The 20,321-nt window shown below is 36.6% G+C and overlaps 1 protein-coding gene across 6 annotated transcripts in view; it reads left to right on the top strand.

The window, feature by feature from the left end:
• Window positions 1–20,321, top strand: part of LOC149203713 (uncharacterized) — a 554,312-nt gene that overhangs the window by 198,310 nt on the left and 335,681 nt on the right. For 5 of the 6 annotated variants that reach the window (XM_089403545.1, XM_089403544.1, XM_089403543.1 and 2 more), the window contains exon 12: window positions 13,333–13,437. The exons of the other annotated variant lie outside the window; for it this stretch is intronic. In XM_089403545.1, coding sequence (XP_089259671.1) covers window positions 13,333–13,437 — 105 coding nt within the window. The remainder of the gene's footprint in view (window positions 1–13,332; window positions 13,438–20,321) is intronic. 6 annotated transcript variants of the gene reach the window in all.

Raw genomic sequence — 20,321 nt, 5'->3', positions numbered from 1 at the left:
ATGGTGCATCGTCTAGGCATGGTAAAGGTGCTGGAATAGTGCTTAAATCTCCCCTTGGTCACATTTTCAAGTTTGCCTATCGATTAGAATTTGAAGCAACCAACAATGTCGCTGAATATGAGGCTATATTTTTGGGGCTTGAGTTGGCCAAGTCTTTGAAGGTTAAATTCCTTAGCATTAAGGGGGATTTTGATTTAGTTATCATGCAACGTAAAAACAAATTCACATGCAGAAATCAAAGATTAAGAAATTATCGAAATGCTGTGTGGGATACTATGGAGCATTTTGATGCCCTTGACCTCAAAGCAATTCCAAGAGAGCAAAATAGTTTGGCAGATGAACTTGCCGTAGTTGCTACTACTTTCCAGTTATCTGATGAGCTAATTAAAGACAAGATCAAAATGGAAGTAATATTCAGACCATCTGTTCCAAATAACTCAGAGCATTGGCAGGTCTTCAATGATGAAAAGCAAGTCATTCGTTTTCTTAATAGTTTGGATGAGTTTGAGGATTTCCGGATAGTTTCTGAGGAGGATGGATCTTTAAATCATGAGCATATCATAAATCCTACTCCTAGGAATGTGGTTGCCTTAGAGCAACATTTTGATCGGCATGATGCCACGAAGTTGAGAGAAGAAAATAAGATGGACCCAGGCGAATATCTCGAGATAAACATTGGTACTTCTGAAAACCCAAAGATCGTTAAAATTGGTAGAGGTACTAGTGTGGAGGAAAGAAAAAGGTTAACTGATTTACTTCGCGAATATCGAGATGTTTTAGCTTTTTCTTATGATGAATTAAAGGGCTATAGGGAAGATGTCATGGAACATACTATCCCCTTAAAAGATGAAAATGCTAAACCCTTTCGTCAGAAACTTAGGCAAATTAATCCTAAATTAGCCCCCTTGGTTCAGAAAGAACTTGCGAAAATGCTTGCAGCAGGGATTATCGCCCAAACAAGGCATTCAACATGGTGTTCGAATCTGGTGATTGTTAGGAAAAAGAATGGTACGATAAGGCTGTGTGTCGATTTTCGAAACCTTAATCTAGCATGCAAGAAAGATAATTACCCTTTGCCAAACATGGAGACTTTGTTGCAAAGAGTAACCGGTTCTGGAATGATGTTGCTGCTAGATGGTTTTTCTGGGTACAATCAGGTTTGGGTTAAGAAGGAAGATCGTCATAAAACCACATTCACAACGCCATGGGGTACTTTTGAATATATCAGAATGTCGTTTGGATTAACAAATGCTAGGGCTACTTTCCAAAGGGCTATGGATTATGCCTTGAAGGGGTTAATCGGGAAATTTATTGAAATTTACCAAGATGATCTTACTGTTTTTTCTAAAGATGGTATCAGTCATGTAAATCATCTTAGGCAGGTTTTCGATACATGTAGAGAATACGGGATTTCTTTGAATCCAACTAAGTCTGTTTTTGGAGTAACGGAAGGGAAATTACTCGGCCATATCATTTCTAAGGAAGGAATCAAGATTGATCCTGAAAGAATTGAAGCAATCCAAAAGATTCCTCTCCCTCATAATCTTAAATCCCTTCAGTCTTTCCTCGGAAAGATAAATTTTATTAGAAGGTTTATTCCAAATTACGCAGAAATAGCTAAGCCTATTCAAAATCTTCTAAAGAAAGATGCAAAATTTGTTTGGCAAGAAGACGACAAAAAGGCTTTCCAAGAAATCAAATGTGCTATCGCAAGATATCCTGTCTTAGTTAGTCCCGATTATTCCAAGGATTTCATGATTTTTTCTTTTGCTTCGGAAGATACCATTGCTGGTGTCCTGCTTCAAAAGAATAAAGATGGTCATGAGCAGCCTATTGCTTTCATGAGTAGAGCACTTCAAAATTCCGAATTGAAGTACAATACCATGGAAAAGCAGGCTTATGCCCTGGTCAAGTCTCTTAAGCACTTTAAAACTTATGTGGGTTATTCTAAAATCATTGCTTTCGTCCCACATTCTGCTGTTAAGGATATATTAACTCAAACCGATTGCTTAGGGACTCGCACTAGGTGGGTTACTAAAATACAAGAGTATGATTTAGAAATCAGACCCACCAAGCTGGTCAAAGGCCAAGGTACATCTGAAGGTAACGAAAAGACTCTTGGTTTGTTCTGTCTTAGCGATCTATCTTCGCCGGAACTGCAAAGATTAGCAGAGCATGAGTGGTACAAGGACATAGTTTATTACTTGATGAATCTTGCATGTCCTAACCATTTAGTTGCTCATAAGAGAAGGGCTCTTAGACTAAAAGGGCATAGTGCTCAGGTGTGTTGATGACATTGAGTCCAAGAAATTAATCTCTGAGTTTCATTCAGGATTTTGTGGTGGTCATTATGCTGCTAGAACTACCGCCCACAAAATCTTGAGAGCTGGCTATTATTGGCCTTCAATCTTTTCTGATGTGCACAAGTTTGTTAGAGCTTGTCAAGCCTGTCAACTATTCACTGGGAAACAGAAGCTTGCTGCCTTGCCCCTACAACCTGTCATTGTAGAGGCACCTTTTCAGCATTTTGGGTCTCGACTTCATAGGGAAGTTCCATGAAAATTCTAGCAATGGCTACTCATGGATTTTGACTGCTACGGATTATTTCACTAAATGGGTTGAAGCCATTCCTGCTAAGAATGCCACTGAAAAGGTTATTATGGATTTCATTGAAAATAACATCATTACTAGATTTGGTGTCCCCGCTAAGATCACTACTGACAATGCCAAAGCTTTTAGTTCCTTAGAGTTTTCATCTTTTTGTTTTAAGTATGGCATTGTCTTATCTCATTCGTCAAATTACTATCCTCAGGGTAATGGTCTGGCTGAATCAAGTAACAAGAATCTCATAACCATTATCAAGAAGATAGTAGGAGATAATAAGAGATCATGGGACAGCAAAATCAAGTATGCTTTATGGGCAGATAGAATCACTAAGAAGAAAGCTACTGGTAAATCTCCCTTTGAATTAGTTTATGGCTTGGATGTAACTTTACCTGTGCACCTCAAATTGCCAGCTTATCAGCTCCTCCAGAATTTTTCTACTAATAAAGATGTTGTTCAGAATAGAATAGATCAGATTGTGGAGTTAGATGAAGCTCGTAGGACAACTTTTGATGCTATATGTAAAAATCAATCTAACATTAAGAAAAGCTTTGATAAATTCTCTCGATCTAGATCTTTGCAGGTGGGAGATATGGTACTACTTTGGGACCGCAAGAATGAAAAACCAGGAAAACATAAGAAGTTCGACAGTTTGTGGCTGGGACCATACATCATTCGAGACATAGCTGGACCAAACTCATTCCATTTGAGCAGATTGGATGGCGAACCACTTGATCTACCTGCAAATGGCCAAATGCTCAAGTTGTTCTTCAAAGATGATATCTGATGCCATAGGGCATCCTTTGTATTGTATTTCTATCCCTACTCCTTGTTTCAACATTTTATTTCTGATTTAGGATTAGATTTACTTTCCTTGTTAATAAATGAAGAGCTTCTATCTTTTATGTGCTTAGATGTTATATGATGCTGTTTGAATGGACGCTACTTATTTCTGTTGTGTGTTGCGTGGATGCAGATTCTGGATTCTCACATTCCTACAGTGCAGCAACGTGTCCCCAAGTAGAGCCAGATGTTGACCACTACGGGTCAACTACCCATAGCAGTACGCCCCCTTTTTCGCAAAAGGGATAGCGCTTGATCGACATGTCCGTGCCATTCGACAGCTTGATCAATTTATGTTGTAAACCCAGTCTGCATGTATAAATTGTAAATAATCTTAGCAGATATGAGTCATGTATGTAAATTGCCTAGGTGGACCTAATTTTCTAAGTGATAATCTACGTTCCGGAAGGTTTTTCGTCTCACCGATCCATGATCGGCAGAGTTTTCCTTCAGCCTAACCCCAAAGCCGGAATGGATTTTGTCATTAGAATCTTAGGAGAATCCTAGTGTGTTAATTTGCTAGATTATAGTTGTGTCGCAGAACTGGGTGGTTTATGAGGGTCTATGTCAAATGGGTTTCCCCCCTTGGGATGTAAAGTTGTAAAAGTCATGATGTAAAGTGTCTTGAGGGTTAAGAAATGTTTTAATCCCCTCATAAGTCCTAAGTCCTAGGTCCTAGGTGATTTTCCCAAAAGCTAAGTTCGAGGATCCATTTAAAAATAAATTAAAAATTAAAAAATTAAGAAAAAAAATAATTAAAAAAATATATGTATATAAACAATAATAAAATAAAGTAAAAAACCTAAAAATAATAAAATAATAATATTTTGAGTAAATAAATGCAGAATTTCAATTTTTTAATACATTAAAAATTCGACGGATGAGATCAAGAGATATCTTGATCCTCATCGACGGTCGAGATCATTTTGACGTGGATCACTCGAACTAGCTGTTGGGAATTTTTCCTTTAAATAGGGTGCTAGGGGTCATTTGAGATCATTGGATCTTGGAGTCTTGTGCTGAAGAAGCTCTCTTGTAAACTTGTCTGGTGCTAGTAAAGAAAGACTTTGGGGTTGAAATCTTGCTGGTGTTACTCTCTGGAAGTGCTGTGAGCTATTTTATTTTATTTTCTGCATATTTTTATTTTCAGCCATTACTAACAGCTTATTATAGAGTATTGCTGAACACAGGTATCTTGTTCACTTGCTAGGGTTTGAATGGTATTAGAATTTCTGAAGTAATGGTAGGTATCTCCATTGCATTTGAGATCTAGTACTGTTTTTTCTCTCTTTATTGATGGTTGAAGTGAGCTGTGCAGGAAACCCTTATTGAAGAAGATCAGTGGGCGTTTGGGGAAGTTCTCGGCTGAACCAGCCAACTCCCGCAAGCATTCTCTTGCAGAGCCCAGCCAGTTTCGATCCTGGGTTTATCATTTAAGTTTGTTTTTCTGAATTGCATGAGAGATTTCTGAAGTTTTTCATAGTAAATCTGGAATTTTGATAATATTACTGCTGATTATTGATAAATCTGGCTGTTTAAGAGTCAAAAGTTGTAAATGCTATTTAGCTGATCTAGGGTTTTAATTTTGTTTTATGCACATATTATTTTAGGTTTTCTTTTCTTTTGCAGGTTACAGGTGCAGGTGTTTGAGAAATTTTCAGGGTTTTATCAGGCAAATTTGGAGCAGGGAATTTCAAATATTAATTTTGTGGAAAGCTTCAGTGGTTTTTCTGGGCAATCTGCTTGTTGTTGCTTGGTTTCTTCAATTTTTTTTGGGAGAAAATTCGAATTTTGGACCTGCACTACACTGCCTTCTCTGCTGTCATTCGTTCTGCCCCTTTGCTGCAACATCGTATTGCCATCCCTTCTGTCATCTTTCACGCTGCCAGTCTTTCTCTTCCTCTCCAAACGCATCATTTTTGATCTCTGCCACCGCCCCGTTTCCTTTTGCTGTTCAGTTTCAGGGTTAACACTTGCAAAAACTCACCATAAGCTCCATACCCGCACCAATCTCCACGTGATTACCATTCTACACTCAATCCAACCCACAACCTCTACTTCTATCGACCTGCTATCCTCATACGCTATCGTTCAATCCCTCTGCTGTCCAATCTGTTGACCAAACCTGCAGCACATCAAGCAAATATAAAAAAAGGGCGTAGAACTCCTGCACACCGCACACAGTCAGCTCCGTCTCTAGTCTGCCTGCTATTCAACCTGCCAGAAAAAAGCACGCAGCAATCTCAACGATAAAACACGCAGTCATTCCGCATACCTGCATAATGCGATAAACAAGCACATCGATTCCTTTAGTTTTATTTTCCATTGTGTTCTGGTTAGTTCAGTTAGTGCATTCGACGTTCCTTTTTTATTTTTATGCTTTTTGGCTGATGTAATTGGGTTCGATTTTTTTTAGGGTAGCATATAGTTACTTCTCCTTTTTTTATTATTTTTCAGATTTAATTTTGTTTCTATTTTCATAAAAAAATAAATGATAAAAAGAATGTTTTAGAGTTTAGATATAGGTCTTTAGATTCCGGCTCTTTTTTTTAGGGTTTTACTTTTAGATTTAAGTTTTGTTTAAATTTTAAATTTTAAAATCATAAAAAAAAAAAATTTAGTCCTTAGTTTTTTTTTACTTTTGATTTTAGTGTTTTAGATTAGATTTTAATTATTTCATTTTTTTGTTTACTTTAGTTTTAGTTTAGTTTAACTTTAAGTTTGTTTTAAAAAAAAATATAACATAAAAATTCATAAAAAAAATTATAAAACTTTTAAAAAAGCATAAAAAATAATTTTTTGGCTTTTCTTTATTTTTGTTCTATAGTTTAGATTTTAGATTTAAAGTTTCATTTATTTAGACTTTAGTTAGCCTAGTCTTGTTTTATTTGAAAACATAAAAATATTGTGGAGATTTTTTTCCAGATTCAGTATTAACTCAGAGATTTATCATGTTTTATCTTCTCTGCTAAGGCTTAAATTTTGATGTGGAATTAATGTTTATCATTTTATGAGATTTAGCATGCTTGAATGATCATTTTAAAGATTAGCTACATAAATGAGATATCTGGTTAGCGTTTAAAATTACTTGGTTGTGAATCGAGCTTTATTTTTCGAAGTTTTTAATTGCTGGAGTATCATTAAGTCATTAAGCATTTATTGATTATCTCGCATGTGGTTAAAGTTAATCTCTGTTGTTTGATGGTAAAACGATTGTTAATAAGTTCATATCTATGCAACATTTGATAAATAATCGTTTAATCATTTATTCTATAAGGCACTGGTCTTTTAACTTAACAAAATCAATTTAGTGCTCGTTTCTTCGTGTCTCCCAACCCAATTGGTCCACAGTTGGTCTTCATCATCTCATAGGGTCTACCCCCCTTAGCCGCGGGAGACATGCTTAAACGGAGATCGGGGATCAGGGTGACAGCCCCCGGTCTGAGCGTTGTCGTGACAATCTGTGCAACAACATGCCCTAGCCATGAAAATTGGTGGAGAGGCTAAGGCACATGATATCTCCAATACCCAGGAAGGGTTTGGGCAGATTCTAAACAATTTGGAAGATATTAAAATTATTAATATTTTTAATGGAGTCCCTAAGTCTAAACGTAGGGAAAATAGAATATTAATGTGAATTAATATAAAACTGTGTTAGAATGGTCCAAAAGTCACGGATCAAGCTAGATCTAATCTTAGCCGTTGATTAGGGACTTAATCTCGGCCGTTGATTTTTCAACAAGAAAAGTATAAGAGGAGGCTTGAGGGTCACTTAGAGCACACATTGAGGGAGACTAGTCAGTTCAATTTCTGGGGAGGGGTTAGCTGAGAAATTGAACCAATGTTCTGGTGAGCAGTCAGGAGGCAGCAAGTATAGAGTAGAGAGGCGGGAATAGCCACTGGAGATCAGCGCTGAGGTAGGAGAGGCAGACACAGGGCTTTTCAGATAGAGGCAGAGGCAACAAAAGATTGCGCAGTCACTCGCTGGGCTTGCGTGGGTGACGTAGAGAGGCCCAGGGATGACGCAACCAAGCAAGTGCTGATATAGAGGGTTTGAGAGCCACGCAGAGGTCAGTCTTGCTGAGGCTGGGATTGGGAGAAGTGTTGGAGAATTATTTCTCTCTGTGGGTAAGCCAGTTTGGCACCCTATTGTACTGAAGAATTGTTGAATAATAAAATCCTCCCTTGTTGCACTGGTTTTTCCACATTGGGTTTTTTTCGGGGACTGTTGTCCAAAATATCTGTGTCAATGTGTTAATGCTTGTGCATATGTTTGTTTCTGTATTATGGTGTGATATTTGCAGCAATATTTATTTAATGTTTATTGAAGTAATTTCATAGATAACTTATTGTGGAATAAGTAGGAAAAATAAATCAATTGCTGCAGTGATAGAATTTTCACAATATTAAGCACAATGAATCAAAAAAATATTACCATAAAGAATAGAATAATAACACCATAAAGTATGTAACCCCAAAGTCTTCTTTATAAGATACAAAAAGAGTGTTTGAGTACAAACTTCAACAGAGCTTTGCTATCCAATAACTCAATGTTGCAATCCTGATACAATGAGGAGCTAGAGCTCTCTTAAATAGGAAAATGAGAGAGAGAGATACCTCTTCAAGTGGAACGACTTAATCCCAAGTGCTAACGACTAGATCCAAGAGGGAAACAACTAGATCGAGGCCAAAATATTCTTGATGCCATATGCACAGATCTTCAGGAGGGCAATTCGTTTTGACTGGAGGAATGGCTTGGTGGACCAGTATTTGATCCCAGAGTGGTTTGGACGAATGTGGCACGAAGCGGGGACGTGGAAGTGTCATTTTCCAAAAGTCTAGGAAGTGAAGCGTCTTCTATATGTATATTTATATTTTTTTGCATTTATATTCAAAACAAACATGCCAAATACCAAATTAGTTGTAGAAGACATGAAAACATGCATATTTTTACATAAATCAAGATAGATATGGCATCCATGATTCCATTATAGTTACTAGTATGTACATCAATGATTAACTATTCTCGCATCAACCATCTATATTCTAGCAATTACAAACATACATCAAATTTTTAAGCATATTATAAAACATAAAACATTTAAGCATATTATAAAACATAAAACATAGAGCATATTATGATTTATCTAGCAAGTGAGCAACTGTCAACATTTGTCATGTCCAAAATTCAAATAATAATGTCTACAAAATAGGTCACTTGGTCACCGGCAAGAAAAAATGGTTCCAATTCACATGCCTACAAGTCTAATGATTAATCTATGACAAAAGAAGTAAATTGTGAATATATCTACTAATCTCTCCTTCCACCACGAAGAGAATGTGGTGGCGGGCCTCCACGTGGTGGCAATGAAGAAGATGGTGCTTGTGGAAGTTGTGGCACTGAAACTGATGAAGATGAACCCCCTGCTGTTGGCATTGAACCATGGAACCTAGGAATCAAGGGACCAGATGGGGGTGGCATCTCAACTCGGTCATCATCATCTTGGAATTGCTCCAAAAATTCATACCAAAAAAACCATTAGTTAACAAAAAAGATTAAAAAAAGGAATTAGAGAAATGATTTATAAGCAAAATTCATACCATAATGGACATACCTGGATAAGAGCATCCTCTAATTGCTCTAATCACAACACTCCATCCTCCAAATTGGGCTCCTCTGGATTCCTATCCCAAATCTTAAGGTCTTTTTTAGTCTTTGCATCATCACAGTAATGGGGCAACAATCACAAGTTGTAATGAACATAAACCAAGCTCTCTGCTTGGTCTAAACTCAACCTGTTCCTTTTAACACTGTGGCTGAAAGAATAAGAGCTCCAACACCTCTCTGTAGAAGAAGTGTTTACCACCTGTGATAGCACCCGCAATGACAAAGTTTGTAGAAGTAGAGTAGCATCTCCATGCATGTTCCACCACTCAAGAGAAGAAAAAATCTTTCGATCTCTAATTGCATGCATGCTCCCAAATGGACCAGTGTTAAGCATATAGTTGCTCAACTGTCTCTGTACCATGGCAACCTCCTCCTCACCCTAACTAACCCAAGGTGGACCCACCCTCAACCAAGGAAAACAAAAAAAAAAATAAAAAATAAAAAAGTGACTTTTTTTGGCTCGCGTGGAGGAAACAACAGGTGCTCGAACGAAGCAGTTGCGATCCGTACGGATCAGACTTGGAAGCGCTACGCTTCGTACGACCGAACCATTGTACGAAACACGTTTCGGAAAAACCGAAACGTGAATCGGTTGTACGATTCTGGAAATGGCAGGAATCGGATTTATCAACACGATCCACCGAAACACGTTTCAGAGGGCGGTTCACCTACGCATCCGTACAGATTGCGGATTGGGACTTTGATCTGGGGGCGTTTCCTGCAACATTAGTTTGGACCACTTTAAAATATTTTTCGTCGTTTTTCCTCGAAAAACTCTCATTCATTTTTGTTGAAATTTCTAAGTATTACCTGTTATAAATTTTATCTGTATTCTCTGTTTTGTTTCTCCTACTTGTTAATTACGAACAAGTTATTTAAACATATAAATATCAAAATAAACACAATATAGTCTCAACCATCTATAGATCAACAGCTAAAAGAAATATCAAACACACAAGTGACACCGTTATTTTTGGACAACTCGTCCTTGGAAAAACTCAAATTGGGAAGACTGGTGTAGCAATTCTGAGGGTTATTTTATTACGCAGTCTATTTGTGTACAATTGGGTGCCAAACCAGCTCACCCGGTAGAGAAAATGATCCGGCAATAATACCTCTCTATTCGGAAGCAGATATTAAGAAAATATGCCCCATGAAACCCTTTGCAGCCACCTTTGAAGCTCAGCGTTAGCCTTGGACCCCCTGTGTCAGCCCTTTGAGGCACTGCGCAGCCTCTACGACCCTCTACCTCACTTATGCAGCCTTTGTGTGGATGACACAAGGCCTTCTGGCCTCTGCGTAGTCCCTACTAGCTTTGTGTGGCTCTCTCTAGCTCAGCGTCTGCCTCTCTCTACTTCTGTGCTCTTGTCTCGGCACTATCTCTACCTCTCTGCCTCGTACTCATTGCCCCTCACTGCAACTAATCACGGATTCGACTTTTCTTAGCAAACCCTGATCTAGAAAATCGAATCATAGACTCTGGTGTGTTCTCCAACTAACCCTCAAGCCTCCTCTTATACTTTTCCTGTTGGTCCTTCAATGACCGAGATTACATCTCTAATTAACGGCTAAGATTAGATTTGGCTTAATCCATGTCTTTCGGAACCTTCTAACCCAATTTTATATTAATACCCATTAATATTTTATTTTTCCTAAGTTTAGACATAAGAACTCCATTAAAAATATTAATTATTTTAATATCTCCTAAACCGGGTAGAATCTACCCAAACCATTTCTGATTCTTGGAGATCTCATGTGCTTTAGCCTCTCCACTAATTTTCATGTCTAGAGCACATCCGATGCTACCCCAAATCAACAATTTTAACCATCTTGGACCATCCTCTTAAAGAATTCCCATTATTTTTTTTGACTTGAGTGTAATATTTGGGAATTTCCATCTTATTTTGATCATTTTCATTTTTCTTCCCATTTTTATTTTCCAACTAATTATTTGCCATTTTTTTTCCAGAAATTAGAAAAATGGGTTTGTGAGGGGTAAATTCATATTTTTCCACCCTCAAAGTGTGTCTACATAGAAAGTTGAGGTGTAGAGGTCTAATTTTGATTATTCATACCCCCAACAACTTCTATAGACAACACTTATTACATTTTACATGAAATAATTATTAAAAATTCCGACTAGTGGGAAATTTCTAAAAGGTCATACTTAGACTCATCCAAATTCTGCGAAACTTCAGAGATGATCTAGTATGGTGATTTGCATCGAATCTAGATACTAGGACTCACCTAAGACTCTACTATCAAGCCACATTCTAGCTTTGGTGTAATGTTTGGGAGAAAAACTCAAATGATTATAAGTGTTGAATAACAAAAATAATGGGTTGAGAAAAAAGAAACTCCCTAGGGTGAACTCACTTGTTAGTATAGTCCTAAGCTACCTAGGATTTTTACATGACTCTTTTTTTATCATACTAGAATCATTTTTACATAATCCCCACAGGGTTGCAGAATCTGGAACACATAGACTGAAGATAGGAAGCAAGTGAAATTCTTGAATTCCGAAAGTCTGTAATTTTGGCATTCTGACATGATCTGACGATGATGAAATGCTTTTGAATGTGCTTTTCCCATGGAACCTCTGACAAGTCTTCAAATACAATTTGAGTGGTTAACATGTACTACTGTAGATTACTTTCTTCATGTTATTTTCTACATTTTCTAGGAGCTGCTTTTGCTCTCCTACATTGTAGTCATGCTGGTTGTAGTCTTTAGTCTCGTTGACCTACTTTTGTGGTCATTCATTGGACATTAGCAAAATTATCTTATCTTATCACCTCTATCTATACCTTTCAAATCAAACCCTAATAAAAAAAGAGAGAGCTAGATACCTTAAGAGTTAAGGTGCTCTTAGAGTAGGTTTTAGGTTTTGATTTAATCACAAATTGAAATTTCAACTTTTCCTTGAGGTCATGCCAAATATGCAAAGAACATGCCTCAAATTATGTCATTATTTGTAATCCCCCGAAAGACCCTTTAGAATACTTTGGACGCCTGCTTGATGTTCCTCCTTTGGGTTCTCTTCTTGCCACATATCATGCTTTGGAGTCTTGGACCTCCTACAAGATAGGGCATTTTCTTCTTTGGCCTATGTTTGACCCCTACATTTCCATAAGTCGTGCCTTGGACATCTGCTATACTAGGGCATTCATCTTCCAAGGTTTTCCTCTAGCACACATCATCCACCCATGTGGTCTTGAGTCATCGGTGAAAGCTATGAATAGGGGTCTGCATCAATGATGCAACAAATGTTAATGTAGGCCGTGTAACCATATAACTCTAAAAACATGTTCAGTGTGCCTAAATGGACCTCATGGGGAAATATGCCTCTAGAAGAGCCTCCTTCAAACCAACAAAACCTCTATGGTTTTGTTTCTGCCATGAATTATGAATAGTGCTCTGGCAAGATAAAACAAGGTGCATCACCCCAAATCTTTCCCCACGACTGAATTTATACTGAACTCCAAGGATCTTTTGTCATTCTTTGAGAGAGAATAAATCTCATGAAGATGTGAAATAAGGCAGGCACTCATGACTATATTGGGAGCATTATAGTGTTTCTTTTGGTGTTGCTTTCTTCCTATGAATATTGATGAGTGCTATTAGTGAGTTCATAATAGGTGGTATCAAAGAAGCTTTTGTGGGGTGGGTTCTTTGTTGCTCTCTTCTGTCTATAATGGCTCCAAGGCATACTTATTTTGCTTCCATCCTTGCATTGTTGCCTAAGTTTATACCTCAGGTCCTTATCATGTTTGTGTTTCTCTAGCCATATTTTCAATAAACATTTTGTTGAAGAGCATATATAAACATTAGAGTTTATTAAACAAATGAATGGAATCGATATCATATATATATATATATATATATTTTTTTTTTCCCATATTATTTGGTTCAGTGAGTGTCTAGTGTAGTAATTTATAAACATGTTCTATTGACATCATGTAAAAGCTGAGAAATTTTCAATTCATGTTAGGTACATAAAATTTAAGGATATTATGTTATGACTCAACAACATTGTCTTATGGAATGTATTATATGGTAGGGAAACTTATTTTTTTGTATGCAGATTGCTTTACTTCTAGGATAAATAGTCGTACTTCTCATATTCAAAATTCAAAATTTATATTTTGACATAGTTTGATTTTTAACGGTGGATAAGAAAATGGAATTTTTAGGAGTAATGATATGTGTGTTTGCAGATTAATATTTTCAAAATCCTCAATGATATTGTTGCAAAGAAAACCCACAGGTTACATGACTTGCCGAGTCGTATTGAAAAAGCTAGTTTTCGTGACTTTGCTCAGGTATGAGCTTTGGTCTTTTGCTTGATGCTTTGTTTATTCTACTAATTTCTTTATCTGATTCTTTTGAATTTATTTTCTGAGTTGCACTGGTGGATTTCTCTTCCAATAGTTGCACAATTACATATATTATGGTGCTTTGAACCTCTCCAAAGGAATTGATTGCTTTGGTGCACATTTTGTAGGAGAAGTTGTATCCCTCAAGCAATCTATTATTGTCTCACCTTGCATAGCTGCATAACAAGAACACAATTTTTTTTATGAATTTGATGTTGAGAAAGTAAATTCTTTTATAGAAATATTTTGTGCATTTTCTCTTTGGAAATTGGTATGCGATACTTATTTCATCACTAGTGCTAACTAAACAAAGGTTTTACAGAATAAAAATGAGGGCCTTTTATCGACATGGTTGCTTCCTTTTTGGATGAAGTACATGTAGGCTTTAAAGTTGTTTGTTATAATCTTGCATAAGAATTCAATGTAAAGCAAAGACAACATAAGACGCAATAAAAGATAACCATATTACTCATCATTGGAATCCCAATTACTAATCCAGAATATCCACTAGGATAGGCCAGTCCAGTCCTTATATTCTATGTGGGTGGTCTACTTAGGATAGGTCAACCCTCTTATATATAATGTTTTCTCCTTTTCTTATTGAAATAATTATCCTTTTCTTTTTATCAAAGTTATGTCCTAGGCTAAGTTTAACAAACTGTGGAAATCAATATGAGTTTTCAAAATGGGAATATTAAGTGTTATGCCTCATATTGTATGAGTTTCCACATTGTGTGTTTCACAACATTGTTGGAAATTTGTGGCATTGGATTGACTTTGGGGGATACATATTCATGGCATTGGATTATTTGATGGAGGTATTTGGTTGGGGGAGTCTTCTCTTGGTTGGATGATTGTGCTTGCTGGTTTGGTGGTCTTATCACATTTGTTTGCATTGTTGATCACCCCCTGGTTGCACATTTGATGGTTATGCAGCATGCTATCTCATTATGGTGTTGTTTTGGTATACCTATTTATCTTGGATGTTCTACATCTTGTTTGTGGATGACGATTCTAGCTCCCCAAGGGGTTAGATGATGCTGTTAGGACTTGGAAGATAGATGTTTGATGATGTTGTTGGAGCTTCCTAGTGACTTTGGCACGGTGATTTTGTATTATTGGTGTCAATAGGAGGAGTTTCTACATTGTCTTCTTATGTTGGATGTGTGATAGGGAGAGACTGATGGGTTAGCATTTTCTATTGACCCCTTCTCTTATGATGTTGATGTTGTTGGATAATGTGTTCACTGTTGTGGTAGTACACTTCTTGTAATGTCCCTTTCCAAATGATCACTTGTGAAGGATGGGTCAGTAGCCTATTTGATTCTCGTAGGCTGTAGTCAGTAAAAAGGCGATCAATTAATTTAATTTTTTTAATGTCATCTGGGTGAAAAAGAAACATGTAAAAGTGACATTGAATAATTAATTTAAAAAGGTGTTATGAAGTGACTATGGAGAAAAAACAAGGAAAACTTTATAAAGTCACTTTTTATTATTTAATTGGGCGGGAAAATGTAAAAAGGTAAAAGAAAGGGTCAAAGGGAAAAAAATGTTATAAAATAGAGACCCATGTAATTTTGATGAGCCATGGTATAGACCCATGGTATTCTAATGATAAAGAGAGATGGGTGCTCACTCTTAGGCATGCCTGATTATTTTCTCAAGTCCATATGGAGAGCTCTTGTAGCTTGTGTATGTAGGTGGGTAAAACCCTTGAGAGAATCGATTTCAATGGTGAAACAAATGCACCCTAGTTGATCATAAGGAAGAATCCCTCAGACTCTTCCCAAGAATTCATTGTGGAAGAAGGAGATTCATCGTTTTGGCCGAAACGAGTGTTCAACCAGAATTCATGTGGATCGATTTAGCTATCAGCTATTCGTGGAAGCCAAGGGACATTGAGTTTTTCAGTATACCAACATTTAGAGGGTTAGTGTGGGTCGATTTAACCATCAACAGTTTGTAAGGGATATTTCAGTGCCGTCACTCCCAGCAAAATCGTGCCAGGTATCCAGAAATCAATTTGTATCTTAAGGGGATGCTTATCATGTAATTTCATGGCCTGATTAATAGACAAATATGATTTTATTTGGCTGATTTTGTTGCTGTAAAATTTACTATGAAATATTTGTTGTATGTTTTTTTTGCTCGTGGAACATTTGCTGTGTTGTTGTGTTAGCAATGCTTCATATTTGATTTCATGCACAATGTTTGACGTAATGTCTGCAAGATAAAAAATCAAGGTATTCCAAGTTTGGTTAGTATATTTTAGTAAGGTACATTACTCTTTTCCTTGGTCAGATTTGCCTAGGTGATATGACTTATCATTGTAGTATTTGCCAGATATCACCTAGGTGGGAATATGTTTGATGATGTTTGTATCCTTTTCATATATTATTTTCCAAGTTGGTTTAGATGTGGGGGCAATATTACATACATCCTTGATGTTTAAGTCTTTTTTTAAGGTTTGATGAGATATTTATCTTGTTATAGTCCATTGGTGGTGCACCTTGTTACCCCTCTATCAGTTGGGGTACATAGACTTTTTTAGTGCATCAATCACCACCATTGTAAACCCAAGATCACAAGTCAAATCCATGTGAAGCCCTATATTAGGTCTCCTAGATTTATGTCTTGTTAGTTTGAGTCTGTATCTATTGTGATTGGCCAGAACATGCTCCGTCCCTTGAAAGCTTCATCTAGGTGATATTGTCCCTGATTCAATTGGAGGACCTTGGGAGGCTTCTCGTGAGGGCTCATGGTTTTATGGGAGCCTGCTTTTTATAGGGGTGATAATTGGTGTATGGGCCAATCCAACCTGCTTCAAGGTGCACCTATGTCATTCCACATGGTTATTGTCGAAAGAGTTAGTAGGTGACCTCGACCTTGGTGCAGTATTACTGATGATTGCTCAAACAACATAGTAGTGTCTTGTAACAACATTCACACCTCCCAAGGAAGTTCACATTTCCCAATTTAAAATGGTCAAAAAGTCAAACCAAGTCTAGATTGAAGAACATGACTAGAATACACTATGTCATGTGGCAGTTTTCCAATTTGGGCGTCTCGTGAAATGTTATGGCTATGTCAAACTTGGTTAGTAGTACACTGATTATTCTAGGTGGATTTTCAAGTTGAGCATTGGGTAGTTTCTAGGATGCATTATGTTAAAAGTCATCAACATGATGAGACGAAGAATGCCTAGGTGTCAAAAATTTGAGATTAGCAGCAACGTTGGAGATCAGGAATAGGGGTAGGATGATGTGGTAGTCAAGGTGATGTGACAACATCCTAGTATATATGAGTAAATAGAGATAAACCCAATATAGATTAGGACATCCGGAGCAAAAACCAAGTTCTAGTTTTTCTAGGAGGGCTAAAGCATTGGAGATATGCCAATGTGGGCCCAAGTTGGATTGCTAAGGGAATTTTCAATGCCAAGTCAAAGTAAAAAAGTAGTTGTTGGAGGACTAATCTACTAGCTGTTGTAACCAATTTGGACCGAGAAAGTAAGGATGTGGATGAACAATGTAACTGTTGAAGAGAATTAATGCCCAAAAGGACCAAATTGAACCTCCAAGGGCAATTCGCACTTCCTTTTGTGGACAAATCAAATTAGAGGAGGACCATTCAAGCTAGATGTTGGGAGGAATAATGATGTTATCTTGATTTTTGATCATTGACGACCATTTTTGAAGGAAAATCATGGCCTATTTTGGGATGCTTGGACAAATTCGATCCCCTTGGCCAATTATCTAATAGTTTGTAATAATTTCAAGAAAATAAAAAATTGCTGAGTCTCGGATTGTGGAAGATTAGCAATATTTTTAATGAGAGTCAACTAGCCGTCAGAGATTTTTTTTTCTTTCTATAAAAGGCTAGGCTCTTCTCCAATGTAATTATTGTTGTTCACTTGAGATAAGTGTTATCTAACAAAATGAGCTCATTAATATCAAACGTTTGTCTTGTACAACTGTGGCATACATTTTGTTAATGTTTTTCTTCTTGCTATTGTCATTGAGTTTTGAACTATTTTTTATCTAAGTTCATTTTGCCAATTAGTAGATTCATCCTAAAACTAATGTTCTTTGCCGCCAAGGAGCTAATAGGTTACGTGGAAGAAAAGAACTAGGGTTCCCCACTTGTTTTGCTTTGGTTTTGTAGGTAAATCGGTCTAGGGGTTCTAAACCTCTTTATGAGAAGGATTTATCATTTCAAGGGATTCGTATCTTGCCCCATAGAGAGAAAGAAGATGTTGGAGATGTCACATAGGAGGGCCCCTCCTAAGGAGAATCAAAGATTGTAGGGTGGATTAAGCCAAAGTGGGGGTGACTTCTAGAAGGAGCAAGCCCACTCCCTGGACATAAAATGAGCATAACGACTAAGAGTGATATCTACTTCACACCTTAGCAGAGGGTGGGACTCGAAGACAGGTAAAAATTTTCAACAACCAAATTGACATATTCCTCAAAATTCCAAATTTCTTTTATTTTTTTGCATTAGGATAGGTTTTCTTCTAAAGCTGTCTCCCTCTACACTTTCTTTATCAAACTTCTTTTCTACAAGGGGACAACTCTATTAATAATTCAGTCACACAAACTCTTTTCTTTTCACATCATCATATGATTGGAGAACTTCGTCCTTCCAAAATTTCATCATGGCAACAAGGTCATCTATTAATTTCGAATGTCATCAAGATTCTTATAGCTCCCTCTTTCCATCATGCTTAGAATCATCATTAAGTATGAGGTAGGTAAGAATCTTCAACAACTTGAAGACTATGTACCTGCAAATCTTCAACAAGAAGTTCAACCAAGCACAAATATAGAGCATGAAGTCAATTTTATCAATATAGGGTTAGCATGTCGATACAATGGGAGCATAATAAATCAGACTTTAGATATCAAAACCTAAACTTAGATTTACAATCAATAAGAGTTACACTTTTCATGCCCTAGACTTTCACAACAATCTATGTGAAACCCTATATTCTTTTGCCAAAACTAAGCTTTAGATACTAGTAACTAAATTTAATCATAGCGAAAGAATTTTACATCTAGGGTTTCATTACCATGTTCTAGAATCGCATATCAATCTCCACTAGGGTTTTTGTCGTAAACCCTAGATACAAACATCAAAACTTCAACGTTAGATACTCAACAAATTTGACCAAGCTAGAGATTCAATCATACAAAAGCATATACACCTAGGGTTTCTTTCCTAGGATTTCACATTAACTATTATAAGGGTTTTGTTATAAACCTTAATTCATCAAACCCTAAATAGTTAGGGTTTCCTCATATGATTTAGATATCATCAACAAATCCTAAGTGACTAGGGTTACATTATGATATCAATAAACCTTAAACATCAAAAGGTTAGGGTTTTTATAGTGAACCCTAAAGGTTAGGGTTTTACCAGAGTGAACAAAAGATAGAAAATATGGTAAGGGTTGTTTCATCCTAAAGATTAATCAACCTTACAAACAAGAATCTTTAGGATTCAAAACCCGAGAGATGAGAGAGTTAGTAATACAAAGCAAATATCAAAATGATCATACCTTTTAATATGAAGAAAACCAACAACAAATCATGTGGTCTTAAACATACCTTGAGTTTCTCCTTTTTACAAACCTTGTAGGGTTTCCTATTGAAGGGATCCCTTTGTAACAAAGCTTCTTTCTTTTTATTAGAGTCTTCCTCTTGATTTTAAAGTATTCCTACAAACTTTCCTTCCAAGGAAAACAAAAGAGAGAGAATTATAAACAAGCACATAAAGCTTAGATAAATAGAGGGAATCAATAATGAAAAGGAATAAAGAACATGATACTTATCTTTTGTGAAAAAGGTGGGGAAGCTCCCTCTTGATTTTACATCAACCTAGACTTGTGAGGGATTCCTTTAATTCATCAAAACAACTCAAGAACAAAACATATTAAATCTATAAACCCTAAAAAGAAAGATTTAAAATAAAAACCTATACTATAGGTGAAGGATATATGAGACTTAATAAAATAAGTCTTTGACTTCAGACTCCTTTGCCTTAGACTTCTTTAGAGGGTTATCATCATCAACAACATTTGCTTGGTCCCTTTCTCTCTTCTTGTTCTTAGGATTATCGAGACATTGATTCTTATAGTGTCCCATCTTGTGACAATGATAACATTCTATTTTAGAGAGATCAATCTTCCCTTGATTTTTCTTTGGTCCCTTAAACTTTTTATATCCTCCTTTCTTCTTGACATGAGCAGAGTAGGCATTTGAATTATTTTCTTCATTTTCTTACTTGCCTTCTACCAGGGAAAGATGAGCTTCTTCTTGTATACATGCAGACCACATTTCTTCGAATGATGGAGAGTTCTTCCAACTACTAATTCCAGCTGCAAAGGCATTCCAAGACTTTGGTAGTCCTAGAATCACAAGTTCTTTTTTAGGTACTACTTCATCAATTGCTTGCAGTTCATCAGGGAATTCTTACAAAATATGAGGACATTGTATCATCCTTTGTCATCTTAACTGTTTGAAGTTCATTTTTTAGACTTGCAACTTGCCCAATATTCTTGATTTTGAACAACTTTGAAAGAGCATTATACATTTTTATTGAAGAGTCTAGAGTGTATATGTAGGGAATCAAGTTGTCTTTGACTCCATCCACTATTAAGTTCATGGCAAGGATATCCGTTTCTTTGTACTTCTCCTTTCCTGTATCATTTGAGGGTTTCTTGACCTTTCCTATTACAAAATCCAATACTTTGTTCTTTGCAAGGATGAGGTTCATCCTTGTCTTCCATGCTCTATAGTTAGATGCTCCTTGAAGCTTGTTCTTAGGTT

This window comes from Pinus tabuliformis, chromosome 2_1 (genome assembly GCF_031772625.1).
Source record: "Pinus tabuliformis cultivar Carrire ecotype Pingquan chromosome 2_1, CPIR1, whole genome shotgun sequence".
In the NCBI taxonomy this organism is placed as follows: Eukaryota; Viridiplantae; Streptophyta; class Pinopsida; order Pinales; family Pinaceae; genus Pinus; species Pinus tabuliformis.
The sequence above is the reverse complement of the archived record's forward strand: the minus strand, read 5'-3'. Positions and strand labels throughout refer to the sequence as shown.